Genomic DNA, 19,586 nt, shown 5'->3' on the forward strand with positions numbered 1-19,586 from the left:
CTGGTGTTACTGAGGGAGGGTACTGCTTGCGGGGGGAACCAAGTTATTTCTTTACCATCCAGTCATTAGGTGTGGGAGGGCTAAGGAGACAATTGTGGAGGGTGAGGGTGTGTTGGGGAGTACTGCTGACTGCCCCAGAGAGAGGGAGGAAGACCAGAGTACCGGACCAGGTTTGTAAATCCTGGGCCTCATACACTCCCACTGCCAGCCTCCAGTTGACGCTCCGGACCCCAAAGACGGAGGTGCAGCTGGCCAGAGTGCTACTGTGTCTCGCTACCTAGTGACCGTGCACCACAGTTCCCACGAAGCAGGGATAATCCACCCTGCTACATTTGGCGTCACGAACAGGATCAACATCCTACTCCACTCCCTCGTAAGTGACGACCAAGAGACCTGAGATGTCGGACAGCGACACCCCGAAGCCGGAGGTCAAAGCCGGGCCGTCCCGGTCGGAGCAACGAGATGACCCGCCGGCCCCTCTCAAAGAAGAAGGGGAGAAAGCCGAGACGGTACGGACGTTGGCCGCAGAAGTGGAGTTCCTCAACTCCAAGACCAGGCTGGTGTCCTGGACCACCAGGCCGAACAACTGGAAAGGGCCCGGTGCCAGGAGTCGCTTGCATGCGACTCCTGGATGCTCGCTTGGATGCGACGCCCCCGTGATGCTAGAGAACACGCCAAGTGCTAACCTGCCCCCCGGAATGCTGGTGGTGAACGTGGTGACCTACGCCCGACAGGGAAGAGTGCCGGTGCGGGTGTTGAACCCGACTGACGTTGAGATGGTGCTCAGACCCAGGTCCAGGCTGGCGGAGCTCCACTGCCCCCGTCAAGTGCGGCCTAAGGAGAGGGTGACCGTGGAGGAAGTAGACGGAGGCGTCCGAGTGACGGCGATTGAGGCTCGAGACAGCCCGCCCGAGGTAGAGCTGTACGGAAGAGTCCGAGGACTGGCCGTGCCTGTGCAGGCGAATCTGCAAGATCTCACGCCGGCCCAAGTGAGCCGACTAAATCAAGTGCTGGAGAAACACAAGGCGGTGTTCTCCGTTTACGACAGAGACTACGGTTACACTACCACGGTCACTCACTACGTCCCCACCGGTAACGCATCCCCGGTCAAGCAACGGCATCGCCGAATACCGCCTCACGTGTTTCAGGAGGTGAAGCGGCACGTACAAGACCTGGTGGACCAGGGGGTGCTAGTAGAGAGCTGCAGTCCGTGGGCGTCACCGGCCGCGATCGTCATAAAGAAAGACGGATCCGTGCGGTTCTGCTGTGACTACCGCCGCCTCAATAACGTGACGCACCGAGATGCATACCCCCTACCTCGTATTGAGGAGTCCCTAGACGCCTTGGGGCAGGCCAAGATCTTCTCCTCACTCGACCTCACCGCTGGCTACTTCCAAGTGGCGGTGAAAGAAGAGGATCAAGAGAAAACAGCCGTCACGACGCCCTTCGGCCTCTATCAGTGGACCCGCATGCCCTTCGGCTTGTGTAACGCACCCGCAACCTTCCAGCGGTTGATGACCGCCGTGCTGGGAGACCTGGCCTTCGACGTCCTACTTGTCTACTTGGACGACGTCTTGGTGTTCGCCCGTGACTTCGAGAGCCATTGCCAGAAGTTAGACCTGGTGTTTGGACGACTGCGGGAACATGGGCTCAAACTCAAGCCCCGAAAGTGCTTCCTTCTGAAGACCGAGGTCAAATTCCTGGGGCACATCGTCTCCGCAGCCGGCATACAGGTCGACACCGACAAGGTGAAGGCGTTGGAGGACTGGCCAGCGCCACGCTCAGCGAAGGAGGTGAGGCAGGTTATCGGGTTCCTGTCCTATTATCGGCGGTTCGTGCCCCGCTTCGCCCAAGTGGCCCAGCCCCTGCATGCCCTGATGGGAAAAGAAAAGAAGGGGTTCGCTAAAGGCCGGCCCGAGGCCTTCAAGTGGACTCTGCAGTGTCAGACGGCCTTCGATCATCTGCGGGAGTGCCTCTTGACGCCTCCGGTGCTGGCCTACCCCGATCTCCAACTCCCCTTCATAGTGACCACCGACGGGAGCTATTTGGGACTGGGAGCAGTACTAAGCCAGAAGCAAGAGGGCGTGGAGCGAGTCATCGCCTTTGCGAGCCGAGGTCTGCGGGGGTCCGAAAGGAATGACCAGAACTATAGCGCGTCCAAGCTGGAACTCCTCGCCCTGAAGTGGGCAGTCACTGAGAAGTTCCGAGACCTCTTGATGTACGCCCAATTCACCGTGATCACCGACCATAACCCACTGAAACACCTAGGTACGGCCAACCTGGGAGCAGTGGAGCAACGCTGGAACGCTCAGCTCGCAGAGTACGACTTCGTGGTCCAATACAAGCCTGGTCGACTCAACCAGAACGCCGACGCCCTGTCTCGCATGCCGATGCGGACCGAACCTGAGGTAGAAGACACCGAAAAAGACTTCCTAACAATACCCGAGACCGGCACTCACACCCGTCAGGGTCTACCGGAACGGACCGCCTCCTTGTGCGCCCCCGCCTCAGTCGCCCGCGATGGCTACGTCCTGGTCCCAGCGGAAGAGGTACAGGCCCTGCTAGGCCCAGAGAGACCGACCGAGACATGGGAGGTCCCGAGCGCCAGTGCTTGTCGGATAGCAACACAGAAAGGGAACAGCGGGTATGACTGGGCGGAAATGCGGCAGCTACAGGCGGACGATCCCGAGTTGGGTCCGGTGTGGCGGGCAGTGACCCGGGGAGTTCCTCCCACCAACGTACAGTTAAAAGAGGGAGACCCGAGACTCCGCAAGTTATACGGGCAGTGGGAGCGGTTCCGTCTGCACCAACAAGTACTGTTTCGACGAGTCAGTGACCCCCAGGATGGGGAGGAGATTCTGCAGCTGGTGGTGCCCACGACCCTGCGACGGAGGATCTACGAGACCCAACACGAAGATGGAGGACACTACGGAGGGCAAGGGACAGTGGACCTGATGAGGCGAAGTTATTACTGGACCGGGATGGCAGAAGAGGTGAAGAAATGGGTGCAGCAATGCAAGCGATGCGCATTAGCCCGGGACGTGTTTCCTAAAGCCCAGGCCCTGATGACCTGCACCAACGTGACAGCCCCCATGGAGGTCCTTGCTATGGACTTTACCGTGTTGGAAAGGTCAGTGGGTGGCTATGAGAACGTACTGGTACTGACCAACATGTTCACCAGATTCACTATTGCCATACCGACCAAAGATCAGACGGCGAAGACCACCGCCGCCGCCATCATCAAGCATTGGTTTGTGTATTACGGTTTCCCTGCCCGACTCCATGCCAACCAAGGGCGTAATTTCGAGTCGAGCGTCATCAAGGAACTCTGCCGACTGTACGGAATCTCCAAGAGCCGCACCACGCCTTACCATCCTCAGGGGAATGGGCAATGTGAGAGGTTCAACCGGACAATGCACAACATGCTGCGGAGTCTGCCCGCAGAGAAGAAGCGAGACTGGAAAGAGCACCTACCCGAGTTGGTACTCACGTACAACTGCCATGTGCACTCCTCCACGGGGTACTCCCCCTTCTACCTGCTCTTCGGGAGAGACGCCCGAATGCCCCGAGATGTCCTGGGGGGACGAGACGTCATCCAGGAGGGAGCGGGGGACCTAGGCGAGTGGGTACAGGGTCATCACGAGCGATTAAAGGCTGCTGCAGAGGCCGCCAAGGCCACGGCGAAGCAGGAGTCTCATCGACGCAAGAGGATTTACGACAGGAAGAGCAGAGGTGCACTCCTGCGAGCAGGGGACCGAGTCCTAATACGCGACCACCGGACCCGGGGCCGTAACAAGATACAAGACAAGTGGGAGCCTACGTCGTACGTGGTAGTGAAGCAGAGCCACAAAGGGACACCCGTGTTCACAGTCAGGCCCGAAGCAGGGGGCCCCGAGAGGACCGTGCATCGAGACCAGCTCAAGACCTGTCCGTTTCCAGCCTCCGACCCAGAAGCAAGGGTGAGGGCCCCTCGACAGACCCCTGTGGCGCTGCGGAGCTCGTCCGAATCTGACAGTGGAGATGCTTTCGGGTGTCGCCGAGAACCGCATCCTAGGGCGTGTAACCACCCCAGGCCCGTGCGGGACGTCCCGGAAGAGGCAGCGAATGCTGGGTCTGACGCGGAGTCGACCCCATCGGGAGGAGAAGGGGAGGAAGGCGGAGACGGAGTTGAAGAGGAGGCCGCGGGCGGTCCACCGATGGCCCCTGAGGGTGAGGCCGTGGTCCATGACCCGCCGACGGACACTGAAGAATCCGACACGGAGTCGGAGGTGGGGGAGGTGGAACCCCCCAGAGTGGAGCCCGCTCGGCCCCAGAGGAGCACCAGAGGTCGGCTACCCGCTCGGTATCGCCAGGACTACGTGCTCAAGAGTGTGTTCGCTGAACAGTGTGTCCAACTCCTGAAGGAGTGTGTAAAACTGTTAGCATAATGTGTAATTGCCAATCGATGTGTGAAACTGTTGGTCTCAGGACCGTTTTCATGCATGCGCTGGTTGTTGTTGTTGTTAACTTGCAGAGGACTTAGCAAGTTCAAAGTGGGGGGAAATGTAGCAGTCTGAAAAATATTGTATATTATTCAGGACTGCTGACTGGTGTTTTATATCCCTTTTGTACACAAAGACATTCTAACTAGTTTCATTGATACTCACACGAACAAGAGCACTGGAATATGGATTATAAATGACAGTACTGGATCTATTCTACAATGCGTCTCCCCTTGTGACTGGCAGGCGGGACCAGCAGGGGGCGGTAGCAGGCAGAGAGTGGCGGAGAGAGTTGAGAGGTGATATAGGGAGGAGGCAAGCGGAAGCCGTCCTCTTCGGCAGTGAACTTGGACAACGAGTAGTCGCAGCTAACGCGAGTTCTGGATAGCCCTGTTGCTGACGTTATGCCAGAGGGCCCCGTGAGAAGACAACGGGTGATAACAAGTACTGGCTAGTGGACACGATATCCTAGCAGTACCAACGATAGTATATGAACAATTAGTGCAGAGCCAGGCACTAGCAATCGGGTTATGATAGTTACTGTGTGCGGTATAAGTAACATGCGGTTAACCAAGTATCCAAGTCTTTAACTACCGAGTTATAGTAGTTACAGTGTGCGGTATAGAGTGCGCGCACCAGGACGAGCGTGGGCCAACAACCATTCTGCTCCGGCTGACTTCGACCAGACCTGCAACCGGCTGCCTGCATTCAGCCTGCTCCGGAGGACTTCACTCAGACCTGCACCAGGCTGCCTGCGGCCGACGGGAGTTCCGCCCATCCAGCAGGGGTCGTCATCGCTCAGCACACGCTCTCAGCCGGCGCTGCCTCTCTGCCTAGCTCCGCCTGCTAACATCCTCGCCGAGAGCGTTCGACGCCATCTTGCCTCCCGGACAACAGTGGAGTGGCGAGGCGGCCATTTCGGATGAGTACAAATGAGCATTGATGCTCCCGATTCCTTATACAATACACAGTGTGGTGCAGCCCGCGGGCGAAAGTAACGTTGCTACTACCATTTCATAGGGGTACCCCGAACAATATACCGGCATTAAGATAGGACTTTACTGGTATTTTGTGGGCTCACTCTTTTATTTCATTCCTTTTCTTTGAGCGTGATAAGGTGTGTGTTTCATAATATTTCCTGTTCAGTTAATCCCTTTTATTTTCCTTCCCTATGCTCCCCCTTCCTTCCCCATATTACCGACCTAGAGCAGTATATGTGTAATTCCTTAGAGAAGGTAGATACTGTGTTCAGCCCAGACGTGGGCAGCACTTAGTCTGGGTACCGTGAGAGCACTTGGTGCCTGGGTGTAATACCATAATTGATTTATGCCAGTGTAATCATTGTGTTGATACCCATGGTGCAATAATCACCAGACGTAGCATTGTTGTAACTAGGCCCAGTTATAATAACATTCATCCAGAACGGGAGCACTGTGTGTGTGTCTTTTATTGAGCCTAACCCTAATCCTAACCCTTTGATGCGGGTAATATATCTATCATTAACCCCTTCCTATTCCACCTTCCATTTCCACTGTAAGGTTTCTGGTGTTACTGAGGGAGGGTACTGCTTGCGGGGGGAACCAAGTTATTTCTTTACCATCCAGTCATTAGGTGTGGGAGGGCTAAGGAGACAATTGTGGAGGGTGAGGGTGTGTTGGGGAGTACTGCTGACTGCCCCAGAGAGAGGGAGGAAGACCAGAGTACCGGACCAGGTTTGTAAATCCTGGGCCTCATACACTCCCACTGCGAGCCTCCAGTTGACGCTCAGGACCCCAAAGACGGAGGTGCAGCTGGCCAGAGTGCTACTGTGTCTCGCTACCTAGTGACCGTGCACCACAGTTCCCACGAAGCAGGGATAATCCACCCTGCTACATAAGGTTTCTCTCCTCCACACTGCCTGTGGAGCATGTTTTCCCTATTGTTAGGTTTTAGTGAGTTTGTCCTTACCTTCGCGTGGGGTATGTCTGGGAGTGCTTGCATTCTTTCATTTATTTGCATTTATCTTAAATTTTTTGGACCTTATGGTGTTCTTGTTCTGTTCTTGATTTATTGTTATGTTTCTTCTTGACTTGTTTAAAGACGTGTCCGGCCCATGGGGACATTAACGTGTGTTGTCAGGCCTTACAAATAAATTTGATTCATGGAGAGGTTTATTATGTGTGTGATGGCGGCTGCTGAGTCTCTGAGGAATTTGGAAGGGATGTTGTCATGGCCAGTGGCCTTGTTAGGTTGGAGGGCGCTCAGTTTTTTTGAGTATCATCGGTTGTTACCATTGCTAGTTTGAAGTTGTCTTTGCAGACCCCTAGGTTTTTGTAGTATGCTACTATGTGTTCTACCCCATAATGCCCTGAGTGGAAGGGTAGTTTGTTTACCAGTGTTGTGGCTATGTTTGTGAAGAAGATGTTTAAGTAATTGGCTACATCCAGCTTGTCTGTGATGGGCGTGTTGTCCGTCTTTAAGTTTATGTTTGAGAATCTGGTTTTAAGTTTTTTACTGCAGCCTAGTTGATTATTGAGTTATTTCCAAAGTTTTGTTTTTGTTTTCCTCAGTTTTGTCTTTGATGATTTTTTTTTGTGGTTCTGATCATGGTGTTTACATCATTTCTTAGTCTGTTTCTTTGAATTTTTTGTTCAACCATGTGGGCTTGGAGTTCACTGTTTGAGCTTTTGGAAAGCTTTGTCTGACTTTTATGAAGTTTAGAGCATTTTTTGTCTCTGGTTTTCATAGCGGCCAGTATTTCAGTGTGCATCCATGGCTCAGCGCGATTTTTAACCCTGGTAGTTCTTAGGGTGGCCTTGTTGTTAAGTATTGTTGTGAATTTGGTTTTGAATCCAAGCCATGTTTCTTCAACCTGAGTACCACTGAGTTCATCTGACCAGTCCATGCTCTCCAGTTATTGGATAAAGGCCTCTCTAGAGTAGGTTTTGAGGTCCCTAGATGTGACTGTTTTGTGACAGCCGGCCTTTTGTTTTAGGTTTTTGCGGGTACAGAAAATCATATAATGATCACTTAACCCGCATGCTATCACCCCTTTATTGGAGATCATGGACTTGTCAGAGGTCAAAATGAGGTCAATGATGGTTTGTGTTGAATCACATACCCTTGTGGGTTGGGTGATTAGCTGGCTGAAACCGTGCAGATCAGAAAACCTACTGAAGGCTTTGAAGACGGGTGCTGATTTACGTATGAATTTTTTCTACACGCTCCACCCCAGCTAAACACCCATCAAGTATGTCATATAAGCCACTCTGTTCTGGTGGTCTATAGATTGTGCCTACTAGTACTGATTTCGCCCTATCGAATACGATTTCAATCAAAACCTTCTGTAGTGTGGTAGTGAAAGGTTAACCTTCTGTAGTGTGGTAGTGAAAGGTTAACCTTCTGTAGTGTGGCAGTGAAAGTGTTAACCGTCTGTAGTGTGGTAGTGAAAGGTTAACCGTCTGTAGTGTGGTAGTGAAAGGTTAACCGTCTGTAGTGTGGCAGTGAAAGTGTTAACCTTCTGTAGTGTGGTAGTGAAAGGTGAACCTTCTGTAGTGTGGTAGTGAAAGGTTAACGTTATGTAGTGTGATAGTGAAAGGTGAACCGTCTGTAGTGTGGTAGTGAACGGTTAACCTTCTGTAGTGTGGTAGTGAAAGGTTAACCTTCTGTAGTGTGGTAGTGAATGGTTAACCTTCTGTAGTGTGGTAGTGAAAGTGTTAACCTTTTGTAGTGTGGTAGTGAAAGGTTAACCTTCTGTAGTGTGGTTGTGAAAGGGTTAACCTTATGTAGTGTGGTAGTGAAAGGTTAACCTGTAGTGTGGTAGTGAAATGTTAACATTCTGTAGTGTGGTAGTGAAAGTTCAAGTTTCAAGTTTCTTTAATAGTTGTCATACAGAAGTACAGAATACTTTTGTACAAAATGCTTCTTACTGTTGCGCACCAGAGACTGTGCAAGACAAGATAAGTATGAAATAAAAACATAGTAAAATTAGAAGTAAAAAAAAGAGGTCACAGTGTTCAGTTTAGACATATGTACAATGTTCGATGCAGAATAGACGTAGTTACCATACAATATACAATACTGTGCAGTGTACTAATATACAATACTATATAGTGCAAGGCAGAAATGGAGAAATGGGACGAGGTGCAATTTAGGTACAATTCACAGTAGGTGTACGAGTTGTAGTGCAAATCCTTTATCAATAAATATAAAGTGTAAGTGTGTTTGTGTGATCTAAAGTGTGGAGAGTGGGTGCTGCAGTGTGTTGTTTGTTTGAGTGAGTGTGTGCGTGTGGGTGTGTGTGCTGTGTGCATTTGATGGTTGTTGCATAGTGATTATTGTTCGTTTAGCGATTATTGTTCGTTTAGCAGCCTGATGGCCTGGGGATAGAAGCTTCTTCTGAGTCTTTCTGTGCTCGCCTTAAGACTCCGGTATCGCTTGCCTGACCGCAGCAGTTCAAAGAGGCAGTTGTTCGGGTGGCTCGAGTCCTTAATAATTCTCTTAGCCTTCCCCTTGCACCGCTTGATGTAAATGTTCTGGAGGGGGGGAAGCCCCCCTCCAATTGTGCGTTCGGCTGAACGTGTCACTCTTTGTAGTCTGCTACGGTCTTGTGCAGTGCTATTCCCAAACCAGGAGGTGATGTTGCCGGTCAGGACGCTCTCTATTGTACATGAGTAGAAGTTCCTAAGGATCTTCTGACTGACTTGGAACTTCCTTAGGCGCCTGAGGAAGTAGAGGCGTTGTCGTGCCTTCTTCACAACACTGTCAATGTGTGTGGTCCATGTCAAGTCCTCGGATATGTGGGCTCCGAGGTACTTGAAACTGTTCACTCTCTCAACCGGTGCCCCGTCGATGCTGAGGGGGCTGTAGTCCTTGACCCCGACCTCCTGAAGTCCACAATCATCTCTTTTGTTTTGCTGACGTTCAGGGAGAGGCAGTTCTCCTGACACCACTGTGACAGGTTCTCTACCTCTTCCAGGTAGGCCCTTTCGTCGTTGGCAGAGATCAGGCCCACCACTACTGTGTCATCAGCAAATTTGATGATGGTGTTGTTGTTCCGCTGTGCTACGCAGTCATGTGTGTACAGGGAGTAGAGGAGGGGGCTCAGAACACAGCCCTGGGGGGCCCCTATGTTGAGCGTGATGGATGAGGAGGTGCAGTTGCCGGCTCTTACCACCTGGGGTCTGCCCGTCAGGAAGTCCAAGACCCACTGGCACAGGTCATAGTTCAAGCCCAGGTCCCTGAGCTTGGCTATGAGTTTGGAGGGGACTATGGTATTGAATGCTGAGCTGTAGTCGATGAACAGCATTCTCACATAGTTCCCCTGCCTCTTGTCCAGATGTGATGCTGCTGTGTGCAGCACATGGGCTATGGCGTCCTCCGTGGACCTGTTGGGGCGATATGCAAATTGCAGAGGGTCCAGGTTGATGGGGAGGGAGGAACAGATGTAGCCCTTCACTAGCTTCTCAAAGCACTTCATGGCTATGGAGGTGAGGGCTACAGGGCGGTAGTCGTTGAGGCAAGCGGGCGTAGATTTTTTGGGTACAGGGATGATGGTGGACTTCTTCAGACAGGGGGGGATGACAGCCTGTTCCAAGGACAGGTTGACGATGTCAGTGAATACCGGGGCCAGTTGGTCGGCACAGACTTTTAGGACGCGGCCGGGGATGCCGTCCGGTCCTGCTGCCTTCATGATATTCACTTTTTTAAAGATCCGTCTCACCTCATGCTCTGTTACCCTGAACACTGAGTCTCCATCAGCAGACCCCCCCCCCCCCCCCATTGCCGTGGTTTGTAGGCTGGTGTTGTTATTCACAGCCTCAAACCTCGCATAGAAGGAATTGAGATCATTTGCTAAGGAGATGTCACTGTTCAGTTTGAGGGGGGTTCCTTTGTAGTCTGTCATTGTTCTGAGGCCCTGCCACATGCCTCTAGAGTCAGCCTGTTCAAACTGAAGTTCAACTTTATCCCTGTAACGCCGTTTTGCCTCTATTACTGCTCTCCTGACGTTGTATCTTGCCATCTTGTGTTCTTCCATGTTGCCTGTCACCAGCCCGGTGTTGTATGCTGATGTGCGCACTTTCAGAGCCTCACGGACGGATTTGTCTACCCAGGGCTTTTGATTTGGGTAGATTTTAATTTTGGTGGAGGGGATTGTTTCTTCTACCTGAGTACAGACATAGTCAATCACCGTTTCGGTGTATTCGTTAATATTGGCTGTGTTATCACGGAATACACTCCAGTCTGTGCTTTCCAGTACAGCTTGGAGTGACTCCTCTGACGTCACGGCCCAACGCTTAACCTCTCGCGAGACCACCGGCGTTCGCTTGAGACTTTGTTTATACTTTGGCAAAAGAAATATTGCAGCGTGATCGCTTTTACCGAATGGACTAAGAGCCTGTGACTTGTACCCATTCTTAAATTGCGAGTATACATGGTCTAATATGTTCTCGCCTCTGGTGGGACAGGTCACATGCTGATAGAAATTCGGCAACACCTTTTTAAGACGCGCGCTGTTGAAATCACCCAAAACCAAAATGGCAGCGTCAACATTAGCTGCCTGGAGTTTGTTTACCTCGTCGTGAAGTTTTGAAAGTGCGACCCCAGTGTTCGCGTGTGGTGGAATGTACACTCCGATGAGGATGATGGACGTTAACTCTCTTGGGAGGAAGAAGGGTCGACATTTTATCGTGATAAATTCCAGGTCTGGGGAGCAGTGGTTAGACAGTTCCTTTGTGTTGCCTAAATCGCACCTCTCCTTGTTTATCATGAAGGCAATGCCGCCTCCTCTCGTCTTTAGTGACTCTTCTGCCGTCCGGTCCTTGCGGAGAACGAAGAAGTGGTCTGCCGGTTCTATTGCGTGATTCGGGACATCTGGACTCAGCCAAGTTTCTGTGAAACAGAGGACGTTACAATCCCGAATGTCCCTCTGGAATTGGATCCGTGCTCTGATGTCATCCAGTTTATTTCCTATCGATTGCACATTGGCCAACAATATGCTGGGCAATGTGGTTCTGTGTCGTTTGGACCTCAGTCTGTTTCGGACCCCCGCTCTCTTTCCACGTCTTCGCGGCGGTTTCTCCTGGTCTTGGCCATGATAACAAAGGATCTCGGCGGGCCATTTCTGCTGTTCAGCGATCCGATCCAGAGAGCAATCCAAACGGTAAGTTTTCCTTAATCCAATGTCAATGATTGACTGACGGTCATACACATATAATGCACCAACAGTTGGTGCAAATAAAACTCCTAATACTATAAAAATTAACAAAAGAAAGCACAGTCTCGACGGAGCGATCAGAAAGGCAGCCATCAGAGCAGCGCCAGTTATACACAGAAGGTTAACCATTTCACTACCACACTACAGAAGGTTAACCTTTCACTACCACACTACAGAGGGTTAACCCTTTCACTACCACACTACAGAAGGTTAACCTTTCACTACCACACTACAGAAGGTTAACACTTTCACTACCACACTACAGAAGGTTAACCCTTTCACTACCACACTACAGAAGGTTAACCCTTTCACTACCACACTACAGATGGTTAACCTTTCACTACCACACTACAGAAGGTTAACCGTATGTAGTGTGGTAGTGAAAGGGTTAACCTTATGTAGTGTGGTAGTGAAAGGTTAACCCTATGTAGTGTGGTAGTGAAAGGGTTAACCTTCTGTAGTGTGGTAGTGAAATGTTAACCTTCTGTAGTGTGGTAGTGAGAAGGTTAACCTTCTGTAGTGTGGTAGTGAAAGGTTAACCTTATGTAGTGTGATAGTAAAGGGTTAACCTTCTGTATTGTGGTAGTGAAAGGTTAACCTTCTGTAGTGTGGTAGTGAAAGGTTAACCTTCTGTAGTGTGATAGTGAAAGGGTTAACCTTATGTAGTGTGGTAGTGAAAGGTTAACCTTCTGTAGTGTGGTAGTGAAAGGGTTAACATTCTGTAGTGTGGTAGTGAAAGGTTAACCTTATGTAGTGTGGCAGTGAAAGGTTAACCTTCTGTAGTGTGGCAGTGAAAGTGTTAACCGTCTGTAGTGTGGTAGTGAAAGGTTAACCTTCTGTAGTGTGGTAGTGAAAGGTTAACCGTCTGTAGTGTGGCAGTGAAAGTGTTAACCGTCTGTAGTGTGGTAGTGAAAGGTTAACCGTCTGTAGTGTGGTAGTGAAAGGTTAACCGTCTGTAGTGTGGCAGTGAAAGTGTTAACCGTCTGTAGTGTGGTAGTGAAAGGTTAACCTTCTGTAGTGTGGTAGTGAAAGGTTAACCGTCTGTAGTGTGGCAGTGAAAGTGTTAACCGTCTGTAGTGTGGTAGTGAAAGGTTAACCTTCTGTAGTGTGGTAGTGAAAGGTTAACCGTCTGTAGTGTGGTAGTGAAAGGTTAACCTTCTGTAGTGTGGTAGTGAAAGGTTAACCTTCTGTAGTGTGGTAGTGAAAGGTTAACCGTCTGTAGTGTGGCAGTGAAAGTGTTAACCGTCTGTAGTGTGGTAGTGAAAGTGTTAACCGTCTGTAGTGTGGTAGTGAAAGGTTAACCTTCTGTAGTGTGGTAGTGAAAGGTTAACCTTCTGTAGTGTGGCAGTGAAAGTGTTAACCGTCTGTAGTGTGGTAGTGAAAGAGTTAACCTTCTGTAGTGTGTTAGTGAAAGGTTAACCTTATGTAGTGTGATAGTGAAAGGTGAATATAGTGTGGTAGTGAAAGGTTAAGCTTATGTAGTGTGGTAGTGAAAGGTTAACCTTATGTAGTGTGATAGTAAAGGGTTAACCCTCTGTAGTGTGGTAGTGAAAGGTTAACCTTCTGTAGTGTGGTAGTGAAATGGTTAACCTTCTGTAGTGTGGTAGTGAAAGGTTAACATTATGTAGTGTGGTAGTGAAATGGTTAACCTTCTGTAGTGTGGTAGTGAAAGGTTAACATTATGTAGTGTGGTAGTGAAAGGGTTAACCCTCTGTAGTGTGTTAGTGAAAGTGTTAACCTTCTGTAGTGTGGTAGTGAAGTAAGAACAAATTCTGATTTTATTTATTGTCAAAAGTATGCATAATGTTGTGTTAATTCCACAACAAGAGATATGTAATGTTAATTACCTGAAATGTTTCCATTTTTTGGGGGGGGGGAACCCTGCATATATCGGTATCGATTGATATCGGTTGATATCGGTTTCGGAAATTAAGAGTTGGACAATATCGGTATATCTGTATCGGTAAAAAAGCCAATATCGAGCATCCCTAGTGTTAACCTTTTGTAGTGTGGTAGTGAAAGGTTAACCTTCTGTAGTGTGGTAGTGAAATGGTTAACCTTCTGTAGTGTGGTAGTGAAAGGTTAACATTATGTAGTGTGGTAGTGAAAGGGTTAACCCTCTGTAGTGTGTTAGTGAAAGTGTTAACCTTCTGTAGTGTGGTAGTGAAAGGTTAACCTTCTGTAGTGTGGTAGTGAAAGGGTTACCCCTCTGTAGTGTGGTAGTGAAAGGTTAACTTTCTGTAGTGTGGTAGTGAAATGGTTAACCTTCTGTAGTGTGGTAGTGAAAGGTTAACATTATGTAGTGTGGTAGTGAAATGGTTAACCTTCTGTAGTGTGGTAGTGAACGGTTAACCTTCTGTAGTGTGGTAGTGAAAGGTTAACCGTCTGTAGTGTGGTAGTGAAAGGGTTAACCTTCTGTAGTGTGGTAGTGAAAGGGTTAACCTTCTGTAGTGTGGTAGTGAAAGTGTTAACCTTCTGTAGTGTGGTAGTGAAAGGTTAACCTTCTGTAGTGTGGTAGTGAAAGGGTTAACCCTCTGTAGTGTGGTAGTGAAAGGTTAACCTTCTGTAGTGTGGTAGTGAAATGGTTAACCTTCTGTAGTGTGGTAGTGATTGAAAGGTTAACATTATGTAGTGTGGTAGTGAAATGGTTAACCTTCTGTAGTGTGGTAGTGAACGGTTAACCGTCTGTAGTGTGGTAGTGAAAGGGTTAACCTTCTGTAGTGTGGTAGTGAAAGGGTTAACCTTCTGTAGTGTGGTAGTGAAAGGGTTAACCTTCTGTAGTGTGGTAGTGAAAGGGTTAACCTTATGTAGTGTGGTAGTGAAATGGTTAACCTTCTGTAGTGTGGTAGTGAAATGGTTAACCTTCTGTAGTGTGGTAGTGAACGGTTAACCTTCTGTAGTGTGGTAGTGAAAGGGTTAACCTTCTGTAGTGTGGTAGTGAAAGGTTAACCTTCTGTAGTGTGGTAGTGAAAGGGTTAACCTTCTGTAGTGTGGTAGTGAAAGGGTTAAGCTTATGTAGTGTGGTAGTGAAAGGGTTAACCTTCTGTAGTGTGGTAGTGAAAGGGTTAACCTTCTGTAGTGTGGTAGTGAAAGGGTTAACATTATGTAGTGTGGTAGTGAAATGGTTAACCTTCTGTAGTGTGGTAGTGAAATGGTTAACCTTCTGTAGTGTGGTAGTGAAAGGGTTAACCTTCTGTAGTGTGGTAGTGAAAGGGTTAACCTTCTGTAGTGTGGTAGTGAAAGGTTTACAGCTCCACAATAGGGTAGCATTACCATGGCAAATAGGCAGAGGAAAAGAGCAGCTCTTGCGTAATCACGGTGTAATTGAAAAGTTAACAGCCATAAAAGAATCACCGCTTCATTTGACTGAGCAACACCTCGACTGTGACAGGAAACTAACCCCCGGGCGACGACACAAATGAGCGGCCGAGAACCGTCCGAGCCGAGGTGGGGGAACGCAACAGAACATTTACATTTACATTTAGTCATTTAGCTGAAACGCTTTTATCCAAAGCGACTTACAAGTTCTGTACGACAAGTCAGTAGGAAGGGCACAACTCTATCAGCTGAGTAACAATGTGCATCAAAGTGTTGAGTTCTACAGTGTAGGTTAGTATATTAGGACAAGTGCATGACAGTACGGTTAGTTAGGCTTAGATACAATTATTATTATTAAAAAAACATTGTATTTCTTTAAAATTTTATTTCAGATATTGATTGAAGACGTGTTTTTAGTCGACGGCGAAAGTTTCGGCTGTCCTAATAGTGGTGGGAAGTTCGTTCCACCATTGTGGGGCGAGGACCAAGAATAGGCGGCTTCTCTTTGATGACCGGAGCTCGGATAGGAGAGACTGTCAGAAGATGTAGAGCGGAGGGTTCTTGAGGGTGTGTAGTTAGAGAGACCATTGACCATTCCTTTAGATCTGTTTCAGGGCACATGCGTACAGCCACCGAGCATGTTGCATCACTCACCTTGTAGGCTACATCAGTGGCGAGGAGATTCATCTAAGACTAAGCCGTTGTTTCACAGACCTGTTCCCCCAAAACCCACTGCACTCCTATATTTCTTTCCCTCACACCGCTGCATCTTGCTTTCATGGAAATTTATCTGGGATTTAGAACTTAAAAAAGGGGGGGGGGGGGGGGGGCGAGGGCTATTTTTTGCTGTGTGTTTATCTCACAAGTGTTCACCTGCAGTAAAGCGGCCAGATCTTGCTTAAAATAAGTAAATAAAGTGTTAATCGACCACAGGAAAAAAGGTACATAATGTACGTTATGTTATAACCATAAGTAATATATTCATGCATTGTATTGAAAATGTAACATGTGTATATATTACAAAAAAGTACATATTGAAAGAATAGCACTTGTTTTTCATTTGTGTATATAATGTAAATATCTGTAAATGACAGCAGACATCTACTCTGACACTCAGGCTTTATGATTAACACCGACAGGGCTGGGGAGCAGACAGGGGAGGCGTAGTGTTAGACTCTCCATAAACTGAGCAGGCAGGGTGCTAGATATGGGGGAGTAGCAGCCAGCCGCACCGAGGTCGTCGGCCGCATCCACCGAGATAGCTGGTCGGCTAGGGAGGGGAGTTAATATCAACAGAGAAGCCGTTGCTATAGTGATGAGATAGGGTGGGTTGCTAGGGGGCTAGGCAGGCCACTGGTAGGGGAAGATTTGGGTCATAGGTGACAGGAGACATAGATGCATTGCGCGGTTGCTATGGGGTATCAGCCATTGCTAAGGACTATACTTTATAGCTGGGAGCTCTTCCGGTTTGACTCAGACTAGGAAACGAAGCTGAGACGTATATACATGGACAGAGAGACAGAGCACTAGCTAGAGGGTGGTGGGAGGGGCCTCCCCCCCTCTCCTAGGCCTCGATGTAGCGAGCTTCGGCTAACAGGGAAGGCTTTTGGTTAACGACTAGGCCTCAACCACCATCGGACTAATAGCAGAAGAGACGGTAGAGATAATGAATTCAATAGACCTTCAAAGACCTTTCAGAACTGTTTGTTTATGGAAATAAACATCACCATCAAGGAAGGGTATCGTGTTTCCAGTGTCGTTAATTATTTTGAGACGAATATATCAACAGGGAGGGAGAGAGGGTATCAGTCAGTATGATGAGTAAGAGATAAACACAACGCAGAAACTGCACGGAAACCACAGGTGACGAGGTAATTACTGGCTGATGACCCTGAAATCCAACAATATGTTACATAATTCAATTTTATTTAACTTTTGACATTTTCAGAAAACTTTCAGAAAAGGTTCCTGTGCTGGGGATCGAACCTTAACCATAACTTTATGTCTCAACCATGACCGTCAAACAAATGGTAAAACTAGTGCTGTCAGGCGATTAAAAAAATCAATCAAATTAATTACAGGATTTATAATTAATTAATCTAATTAATCGCATTTTAATCGCATAACCATTTTATGCCTGATATTCTATATTCTATAATATATTCCCGGTGAGAACCTGCGCGGCCAGGTTGGCCTGCCCCAGGCTGCACATGCGTCGGAGGAAAGCATGTGACAGTCTCCGGTCTCCCGGACCAACAGTAGGGGAAAGTATGCAACAACCAGGAAGGGTGGGATGGGAGAAAAAATCGGGAAAAAGGAGGGGAAGAAAGATAATAAAAAAAATTAAAAAAAAACTCTACCTATAATCATAGTTAGATAGTGGTGAGAGAACTTGCCTGTGACTGCAATAATTGTTGGTTCAACTCCTTGTTGCTGCGTTTGTTTTGGACTTTTGCGTAAACATAATACTTCTCCTGCCCCCCGGGGCATACGGCCCTGAGCTATTGTCTTGTATCTCATCCTGTATTCATACGCCTGCAGTAGTTCTATCTATTACTCAATTTCACAATTTTCTTATATACTATGATTCTACTGTCACCATGCATGCATATCCTCACTACATGTATTTATTGCTCCATCTCCGCCCACTACAAACATGGGAACTCTCTAACCCCCATCCCCAACCCCCCCTCTCTCTGAGTGGTTGTCTCGTAGTGCTGACCAAGGTGGTGGATGTCTCGGATCCCCCCTTGAATGGCCCTTCTAAGGTTTCTCTCCTCCACATTGCCTGTGGTGCATTTTTTTCCTATTGCTCGATTTTTGTGAGTTTTTCCTTACCTTCACGTGGGGTATGTCTGGGAGTGTTGCATTTATTTAAAAAAATAATTTACTTTATGGTGTTTTTGTTTTGTTCTTGATTCAATGTTTCTTCTTGACTTGTTTAAAGAAGACGTGTGCGGCCCATGGGGACATTAACGTGTGTTGTCGGGCCTTACAGATACATTTGATTTGATTTGATTTATGGCTATAACATAATGTACCTTTTTTTCCTGTAGTTGATTAGTACTTTATTTAAATGTTACTTGTCCTTTCTGACAAGTTATGTTTTTGTAGGTTTTTATTGATTTTTCGCTACCGGGCAGTCCGGTAGAGAGAGAGAGAGAGAGAAGAGAGAGAGAGAGAGAGAGAGAGAGAGAGAGAGAGAGAGAGAAGGAATAGGAGATAGATCGGGGAAGACATTCGGCAAAGATCACCGGGTCCGGGAGTCGAACCCGGGTCGGCCGTGTGGCACCGTAGTGCTGTATGCGGTGCGCCACTCGGGCGCCCCGATTAGTACTTTATTTATGTTTTCTGGTGACACCGCGTTGCTCATTGGGTGAAATCGGAGGTGCCACATTGGGATTGGCTTACCTCAGCATGGCGTTCCTGCCGTCGCTCCGAGTGCAGCGGACCTGCCTGGTCTGGTAGCCCACCTCCAGGTCCCACGCCTTGGGGTTGGCTGGAGTACGAGGGTGGTGCTGGCGGTGTGGGGAGGCCTGCGTTTGCCTCTTGACTGTGTTCTTCTCCTTTAAGCTGGTGCTGAAGTTCAGCATGGTCCTCCCACTGAGCAGGACCGCCTTGTGATGGGGCAGGCGGCACTCGCTCCACGGCCCCACCTTGAGGCTGTACTGGTGTTCGCTCTCCCCCGCGGGGCAGGCCACGGGGTTCAGGCAGGTCCTGGTCTGGGTGAGGTTGGGGCAGTTGGCCCCCCCGTACATGGGCGCGGCCAGGACGTGCCGAGTCCGGTGCTGGATGCCGACGCCGCAGGTCTTGCCGCAGCTCGACCAGGCGGTGAAATCCGACACCACGCAGTTCTGCGGGCAGGGGATGAGGCACGCCTGCTCCGCCGCGGGCTTCTGGGAAAAGAACTCGCAGATCCTGGCGGTGACCGCCGTGCGGTTGGAGGTGCGCGCGCACTGGACCGCACGGCGCTGGAGGCCGTGCTGCGCCGTGACGCACGCGCTCATCCGCAGCTGGTCGGAGGGGAAGAAGGGCAGCAGCACGCAGGCGCCCCAGTCGGACACCTCCCACTGGAAGAGGTCCTGGTGCCACTCGCACACCTTGAAGCAGAGCCGCTGGGCCTCGGGCTGGTCGGCGTGCTGGCAGTGGGAGTGGTGGGTGGTCCATCCCTCGGTGTGGACGCACCATATCGTCCTGGTCTGGGCGCCGCCGGAACCACACTCCTCCCCCAGACACTGGCCCCACGACCGGGAGGGAGAGAGAGGAGAGAGAGGAGAGGAGAGAGAGGAGAGAGAGAGAGAGAGAGAGAGAGAGAGAGAGAGAGAGAGAGAGGAGAGAGAGAGAGAGAGAGAGAGAGAGAGAGAGAGAGAGAGAGAGAGAGAGAGAGAGAGAGAGAGAGAGAGAGAGAGAGAGAGAGAGAGAGAGAGAGAGGGAGAGAGAGAGGGAGAGAGAGAGAGAGAGAGGGAGAGAGAGAGAGAGAGAGAGAGAGAGAGAGAGAGGGAGAGAGAGAGAGAGAGAGAGAGAGAGAGAGAGAGAGAGAGAGAGAGAGAGAAGAGAGAGAGAGAGAGAGAGAGAAGAGAGAGAGAGGAGAG

General features: G+C 49.3%; 1 protein-coding gene across 1 annotated transcript in view; it reads right to left on the reverse strand.

Annotated features, from left to right (window-relative positions):
- thsd7ba (thrombospondin, type I, domain containing 7Ba) overlaps positions 1 to 19,238 on the reverse strand; it is a gene marked incomplete at both ends in the record, with an annotated part of 107,789 nt that extends 88,551 nt beyond the window's left edge. Inside the window, one exon of the mRNA XM_084315474.1 lies at positions 18,406 to 19,238. Within this exon, the coding sequence (XP_084171600.1) occupies positions 18,406 to 19,238 (833 nt within the window). The remainder of the gene's footprint in view (positions 1 to 18,405) is intronic.
- Positions 19,239 to 19,586: the final 348 nt, after the last annotated feature.

This window comes from Notolepis coatsorum, assembly GCF_963971535.1.
Source record: "Notolepis coatsorum genome assembly, chromosome: 6".
NCBI lineage: Eukaryota > Metazoa > Chordata > Actinopteri > Aulopiformes > Paralepididae > Notolepis > Notolepis coatsorum.